This window comes from Sceloporus occidentalis, unplaced genomic scaffold (genome assembly GCF_023333645.1).
Source record: "Sceloporus occidentalis isolate IW3139 unplaced genomic scaffold, rSceOcc1.0.p SCAF_1, whole genome shotgun sequence".
In the NCBI taxonomy this organism is placed as follows: Eukaryota; Metazoa; Chordata; class Lepidosauria; order Squamata; family Phrynosomatidae; genus Sceloporus; species Sceloporus occidentalis.
Genome location: NW_028316981.1, coordinates 202,783,434 through 202,791,806, shown reverse-complemented (window position 1 = coordinate 202,791,806; position 8,373 = coordinate 202,783,434). Strand labels below are relative to the sequence as shown.

The window sequence follows — 8,373 nt, the reverse complement described above, 5'->3', positions numbered from 1 at the left end:
TAGGAAGGGGAGGAGGAGGAGGAGAGGCGGCAGCGATTTCCAATCAGGAGAGGGAGAGATTGTGACGTAGGCAGAGCCAGAGCGCGCGAGCGCGTCCGTTGGCGGCGTGGGCTCGGCTGCCTCGCGCGCCCCCGGGAGGGAAGGTTCCGACTCAGGTCTTGTTTCTAAGGGCTGTCTCGAGGCGGCGGTCTGCGGCTGCGCAGTGGTTGAGGCTTCTACTGCGTGCTCGCTCGTAAGCCCCGCCCCCAGGAGGAAAAGGGGGCGGAGCCATGGAGAGCGTCAAGGAGGTGTCGCTGCGGAGGAGCCTCGGAGCGAGTGACTGAGTGACTGACTGGAGCGGTCCACTGTTCCCTTCTCCTCCTCCTCCTCCTCCGCCGCCTCTCCCCTTCTTCCTCAGCCTCCCTCCGCCGCCGTCTTCGCCGCCTTCTCCTTCTCCTCCTCCGCCGCCGTCGTGGCCCTGGGGCCTGGCGGGCGGGCGAGCGCTTGGATGCCTGGAGCCCGCGGCAGAGAGCCAGCCCGGAGCCCGCCATGGGCTGCTGCGGGAGCGCCGCCTCGCAGGTGAGGAGGAGAAGACGCTTGTGTGTGTGTCTCTATGGGGAAAACAAGGCTAGGTAGATCCGCTCCGGGGCCACAGCGGACTGCGATTGCCAGCATCCCACAGCAGTCAGCCCTGGCAGCCAATGCAGCACTAGTTAATGCTATTGTGTTAACTCTAGTGCTGTAATCCGCCTCGAGCCTCACCAGGCGGTCAGTAGATAAAGGAGGGATATAAATAGTAACAACAACAACAATAACAATATACATTTATAAGTACAAATATAGTATTATATATATATATATATATATATATACTATTGATTATATGTATAATTTATTATTTATATTATATATATATAATCAATAATTATATATATAATTATTGATTATAATATATATATAATAAATAATAAATTATACATGTATTATAATCAATAACTACTTATATATATAATTATTGATTATAATACATGTATAATTTATTATTTATAATTATATATATTATAATCAATAATTATATATATAATTATTGATTATTATATATTTGTACATTATATATATATATATATATAATATTATATACAGTATATGTGTGTGTGTGTGTATATATATATATGTATGTATATATCATATAATATCATATAATATATTATTTATTATTATAATTTCTTCCAAAAAACAAAGTGGGGAAGCTGCCGCCTGTATTTCTTCCCTCCCTCCCTTTACAGACTTCTTCTCTAATAATAATATTTTATAATAATATAAAATGCAATAATAATATGTTATTATTCTTTATAATAATATAAAACATTATTATTATTCTCTCCTGTCCCCCCCCCCCCCCCCGGTTTAAGTCATAAGCCGACTCATTTGTCGTTGTCAGAGAGGCAAGATATAAGTAAAATTTAATTATTATTATTATTATTCTGTTTGTTTATTATTTGTTATCATTATGTTTCAGGATGAGCAGAGGTCCTGCAAGGCGCCTCTGCTGCCAAATGTAGGGCCTCCGAAGGGAATAGTGGACAAGGCAGCCCATGGAAGCTAAGAACGCCCCTCCGTCCGAATGCACACTGCAGGAATAATGTAGTTTGAGGCCGCTTTAACTGCCCTGGCTCAATGCTAGGGGGATTCTGGGAACTGTCGTTTTGTGAGAGGCTTAGCCTTCTCTGACAGAGAGAGAGAGAGAGAAAGAGAGAGAGAGCTCTGGTGTCACAACAAACTACAGTTCCCAGTACTCCATGGCATTGAGCCAGGGCAGTTAAAGCGGTCTCAGACTAGATTATTTCTGCAGCGTGGATTGGACCATAGAGATATAAATTCCTGCTTCTCAGCATAGATCCATGCTGCGGAAATCATCTGGTTTGATATCGCTTTAACTGGGAATCGTAGCAGCTCCGCTCTTGGGCCACAACAAAGATCCCACAGCATTGAGCCCTGGCAGCCAAAATAGTGCGAACCCAGATTATTTCTGTAGTGTGGATGCAGCACTAGCCATGCTCAGAATGAAGGATGTTCAAGAGATATGGAGGACATGACCAGAATAAAAGCTGGAAAGACTCATTAGAGATATAGAATCATGCTTCTTCATCCTCCTCAAAATGGAGGGCATTTGGGAATTCCTCCTGGACAGCAGGGCTGGAATGTAGGGCTTGTCCTGGAAGAGGAGGACCTCCGGCTATCCTGTCCTGTTTGCATGGATTGCACCCCTCCTGCGCTCTCCACTTCTCATCTACATCTTGGCACGTTCGGTTCCGCATCTTAGTATTTTTAGAACATCCCTCCCTCTCCATAATGCACACATTCACACAGTTTCTTCCTGGAGCAGAGTGGAGCAGAGCAAGGGAGGAGAGGGGGGAGCAATAACTTATGCAACCAAAAAGGAAATCTGTTTTTGTGTGTGGGGAGAATGGAGAGAGGGGTGGTGTGGCCCCCCTGAACCCCATCCTCTTCCTCCTTTCCACAGCCACCCACTCCTGAGCTCTGAGCTGCCTCCGTGGTTGCAACCAGGAAGATCCTGGAGCAGCCGTCAGATTACCCTTGCTGTCGCCACCCTCCTCCTCCAATCACAGCCCTGCTGAGGCTGGGATTTGTTTTATAAATTTATCAGCTTGGAGAGGCTTGCGGAAAGGGAGAGCACTCAAAGCGCACCCAGGAGCTCAGAGCTGAATTGCAAACTCCAAGGGTTTCTTGACCAGTTGTCAAGACAAAGGAGCCCAGCCACCCCTCCTCCTTATCAGTAAGCGCCCTCAGTTCACCCTATCTGGGTGCGCTTTGAGTGCTGTTCACCCAGTGCTTGCCTGGTCCATATGACCCATAGGGTCCATATGATGGTGCTGTTGTGTGCCTTCAAGTCGTTATATACCCAACTCATTTATTGTATTGACTGTATTTCTGTAACCTTGATCCTGACCAGTCAGTCAGCAGGGAGAGGTGGGATATAAATAATAATAATAATAATAATAATAATGAATATTATTATTATTATTATTATTATTATTCTCTGAAGATGCCAGCCACAGATGCTGGCAAAACATCAGGAATAAAGTCTTCCAGAACACGGCCACAGAGCCTGAAAAACCCACAAAAAACTATTAATGGCGACACCTAAAGCAAAGCTATTAGGGTTTGCCATTTGCCATTGCCATCTTCTGAGGCTGAGAGAGTGTGATGTGCCCAGTCACCCAGTGGGTTTCCATGGCCAAACTGGGATCCATGTCTAGCCTCCATATCTAACCCATATCTAGCCCCCAACAGTTAGTTACTGTTTGGCTTATGAAGTTGTACTTCACATTCTTTGCTGGATGAGCCTTCTGCCACTAAATGACTTAATTCTGAGTGATTTTGGGGTAAACTGAATTAGTAGTCTGTCTTCATGCTGATACTGTGGCCAAACTCTGATCCCCCCACTGCAGCCTCTGGCATTCGCTGGTTGCTTTAATGCTCCTGTTGCTTTAGTTTCTGGTGCTTGTGCTTTGAGGTGCTTCACAATATTGTATTCCCCATTATTATTTCATCTCCTTCCCAGAGCCACCACTGTTTATTTCATTGCATTCCCATCAGACTTTGTTTTATATTGCTGTGTACCTTTAAGTCGTTTCTGACTTATAGCAACCTCAGGTGACCCTGTCCCTGGGTTTTCTTGGCAAGGTTTGTTCACAGGAGGTTTCCCTTTGCCTTTCTCTGAGGCTGGGAGAGTGTGACTTGCTCAAGGTCATCCAGTGAGTTTCTAAGGCCAAGCACTGCTTTGACCACTGGCTCCAGAGTCCTAGTCCAACATTCAAACCATTATAATATCCTGGCTCAGTTCATTTTGTATGTGCAGGGTTAAAAAATCAAGCATCCAACCCTGATCTGTTACTTCATACATAGTGAATGTGCCTGTATTTGCCTATTTCATGTATATAGTCTACCCTTTCTCAGACACTCAGTGTGACCTATGTAGAGTTAATCCATTTTATCCTTGCAATAGCCCTGTGAAGTAGCTCAGCTTAGATGCAGTGACTTGCCTAAGGCCAACCAGGATGCTGTACATCCAGACAGAATGCTTCATTCACTGTACCATACACCTTTATTCTTGAACATTGGGATCTTTTTTACCTTTATCTGTTTCTGTGGAGGCATGCCCTCAAGGTCTTTCGACAGGGATCTGTGTTCTCTTAAGACAGTTGCAGAATAATTTTCCAAACAGAATGGTGGTGAAAGGATGGATTTGTTCCACTCTGTGTTTAATACTGTGAAGATGATTGTCCATATTAGTAATTTTGAGACCAGAAACCGTTAAGAGGGGTACTAGTAACTTTTCCTGTTGGGAGTAAACCTAAGTGGAGGAGAAAAGCTAGATTTGTAGGTATGTTTTCTGAGCCCCATAGTTATTCTTGCTATGTGCTTCTCACCTGTTTCCTGTAACCATGCTATATTCTTGAGGGATGGATTTGAAGTTTTCATATTGTCTAATGATAGGCATGGTTAATTCCTTACAGTCGTGTTCAGACTGCTTTCTGTCATTTGTGTGTCTGTATGAGTAAGAGGCAATTTGTCATTGTATTGTGTTCTATCTCTCTCACTATACATCCTCATCTATTCCTTCTGCAGAATAGTGTATTACTCTAGGCTATAGAGATAAAATTCAGTAGCCAAAGATGGAACTGATAGAGTGATGTATATTGGCAGCATTTTCCTTTATGTGTTTTTATGAACACGGATTTGCTGTTGGAATATATGTGGAATAAACAGTATAAGAATAAATATGTCATTTACTGTTTACCACATCTAGTCTGCCAAAAGTAAGGGATTTAGGTAGATGATGAAACACTATTTTAACTACAGGATTTTTAAAAGGTGTATATTTATGAACTTTGATTCATTTCTGGTCATGCAGTATTTTTTTTTTTGGGGGGGGGTAGATTGATCTTGAGGCTTGTTTCCAACTGTGCCATGTAGAGCTTGTCTTTCTGAGTCCAAACAACATGCTTGGAAAGGTTCTCTTACAATAATTTTAATCTGCTGCCTGTTCCTATCTTAATATTTCTAGCTAGAGATGCGAACATTTTTTTTCTGGGATCTCCTCCCATTTTCCCCCTCTAAGATATAATTGTCAGATTTTGCATTGCAGAAAAATTGGAAACTTTAGAGAACATTTAAAAAAAAAAACCCTGTGAGGAATTACTGTCTCCATTGGAAATAATGGCATGTTTTTCAAGACAAGGTTTAACACACTCAGAATTCCAAAGACTACACAGTATAAAGATCTGGAAAACTAGACAACATCAGTTCCTGCACATATTGAATGATGGAGCCCAAGAGATGTTTCTGCTTCTAGTGGGTGATGCTATCCATCTTCAATTGAGGAACATACTCGCTTATGATAATGCACTATTGGAAGAGCTAAGTCCTCAAGACTGTGACTGTTCCAGACCCAATAATACATGTGTGTTTTTTGGGGGGTGGGTGGGGTTGGGAAGAGCGTTGTTCTTAAATGATAAAAACTAAGATATGTGTGCTTTTTAGGTGGTAAAAAGCAAGACGTGTGTGCTTAGGTACCTATGGTACAGTGGTTTGCAGCTCCTTCTATAGTACAAAATCCCTTTCTATTTTAAATGTCATAAATATGCCAAATAGTACAGATGTATAAGCTAAGCGAATTATTTTATGTCACCGAAGCAAAAATATGAAAATAAATATTGTACTTTCTCCCAAGATTTTCAATTTTTTCTCAAAGGGGAAAATATTCCCCCCTCATGGCTTCAAATTGTATTTCTCAGTTCCTGGATATAAACTATGTTTATTGGCAGGTTACAGTACATTGCAGTCTTGTTAGTCTCATGCTACACAAACACTTCCAGTTTTTAACAGGTGAACAAAAGAGCTTTGCTCGCTCAGTCCAAGGGCTATTTGTTTGAAAAAGGTTTATCAGGTCTAGCATTCTGTTCCCACACTGGCCAAGTAGATGCCTATGGGAAGTCCATGAGCAGGACATGAGCACAATAACACCCTCCTGCTTCTGTTCCCTAGCAACTGATATTCAGAGGTAGATCACATCTGATACTGGAGGTAATATATAGCCATTATAACTAGTAGCCATTAATAGCTTAACCACTAAGGATTTCTCTAAGCCTTTTTAAAAAGCTGTTCAAGTTGGGGCCAATCTCGAAATCTTGGGACAGTGAATTCATAATTTAATTATGGACAATATGAAGACATACTAGTCTGTTTTTAGCCTGCCATTGTCATAACCATCTATCTGAGAATGGCATACATATATTTTTGAACTCTTCCCTTTAATTGTTGCCATCTTCACTGTGCCAGCATATTTTTGCCTTACACTAGCCACTCCAGCTGGAGCCTTCTGAATTTATCTGCTTGGTAGAAATTCATTACACAGTGTGTCTGCTGTGCGTCCTGTAACATGTTTGTCTGGTGCTCCTGTAGATTGGCATGCACTATAGTGGTAGCAGGATTAAACTAGTCAATGGCTTTTGGTTCTGTAGTGGGTTTCGTAGTCTATACTGATGCTCCTAGTGATTTGATGTGAGGGACCAACACGATTTCTCCCCCACTGTGCCATATTTCTGCACATATTCTTCCTGGTAACTTGCTGCTCCCCAGTATAGTTTGCAGACTGACATTGGTCCAAGGATCACCACCTTGAGTAGCACTGGTCTACACACCTTATCAACAATTTGGACCCCCCCCCCCCCCCCGGCATGTCTTTTTCTGCAGATTGATTTAACCATGTGCATTTGGGCTTGTTTACCATTATCCTTTCCATACCCATTGTTATCATTGGGACCATTGGCGTATTCACCATCACTATCACTTTCACATCTACTGTACACATCTGAAAGATTTTATTTCAGTTCACTTTTACTGCTTTTTGCAAATTTCCCAGGTTTCCCTGTTTTTCAGATTTTCTTTTTTAGCCTTTGACATTTTGTCAAGTGTTTTGTTTCAATTCTTTATGTCTTTTTTCTTTCCTGTACTGCAGGAGTTTGGTAGGTATTCAAAAACAACAAGAATTGTTACTTAGCTTTATGTCAGTATTTCACTGGTTTCAGTTACCTTTGCTAAGCTGATTTGCTTTCTTGAGGCAACAGTTCATGCACCTCAAGCCCTGGACAATAACCACAAATCCTTATGGTACAATACATTTGTCAGTTTCTAGAGTGCCATAAATTTGAAGTGGTTTTTCATTTAGCTCATAATGTGTTATTTCTGAGCCACGTGACTTTCTAATTTTCTATATGCTTTCCTGTAAAACCTTTTTCTTTGTACAGTGGACCCTTGCCTTACACGGGGGATCCGTTCCGGACCCCCCCCCCCCCCGCGCAAGGTGAATTCCACCTATGCTTAAATGAACGGGGCTTGTGCGTGGCGGCACGGGAGCACGCTGGGCGCCATGGGCGCGTGCCCCATTCATTTGAATGGGATGCTGCGCCCTGCGCACTCCCTGCAGCTTGTGTGTGTACGCTCAAGTCCGCATAAAGCACGCCTGCGTATAATGCGGGTGCACTGTACTTCTGTTTTGCTTCCCCTGCAAAAGGTATTTTTGATTTTTTAAAAAAAGTCTTAAAATTTGTAGCTGCTTTTCCCAGCTACTTTTCCCTCTCATACTTTGCACTGCATGTTTGCACTATGTTTCAGCTGGCTTCATGTGATAATGCTTCTATCAATTTAAACTTTCTGTTGAGCTTGCTGTATTAGGTAACATTTTCCTGATACCATCTTATTGTGATCTGAAAGATGTTTTTAATAAGAAATCAGGCTTTGTCATACTCTTGGATCTTCCCTTGCAAGACTTTTGTCTGTAGTCTTAATGGTCTTGTGTCATGACTTAGGGGCAAAACAGACTGCTCCTTTGCACTATTGTCCGGACGCCTCAGAGCCTGATGTTTTGATGCTGGCTTCTGGCTGCCCACATGTGGGCTGGCTTCTGGGCACTCCAGACGTGTGGCGTTTGCACATCGCATGGTGCCAGAGCACCATAAAGCCGGATTCCAATCACGGTGGGCCAGGAAAAGCTGGCTTTTTGCCAGTGCAAAAAAGAGTGCCTCTCTACCGCTTGCTTTTTCAGCCAGAAAAAAAAGCAGATTGGGGCTGCTGTGTGATGTTGCTGTGGTCTCAATCCATCTTCGGAAGAGGTGGTCTGTTTTGCCCCTTTTTAAAAAAAAAAAAAAAACTTGTTTATAATTTGCATTTCTGGAAACTTTTTAGAAACATTCTTTATCATTTTCACTTGACTTTTATTCTGGTGATCTCCTTGAATGTGTTATTCACATCTCTGGACAAATCTTTATTCATCTCTACCTTCCGCTAATTCATTTCCTAGCTTTCCTG

General features: G+C 42.5%; 1 protein-coding gene across 3 annotated transcripts in view; it reads left to right on the top strand.

Moving 5' to 3' along the window:
- Positions 1-331: 331 nt before the first annotated feature.
- The window catches only part of LOC149323244 (choline transporter-like protein 1), a 118,159-nt gene continuing 110,117 nt past the window's right edge, over positions 332-8,373 (top strand). For all 3 annotated transcript variants that reach the window (XM_089488638.1, XM_089488639.1, XM_089488637.1), the window contains exon 1: positions 332-558. In XM_089488638.1, coding sequence (XP_089344764.1) covers positions 529-558 — 30 coding nt within the window. In that variant the 5' untranslated portion in view covers positions 332-528. The remainder of the gene's footprint in view (positions 559-8,373) is intronic.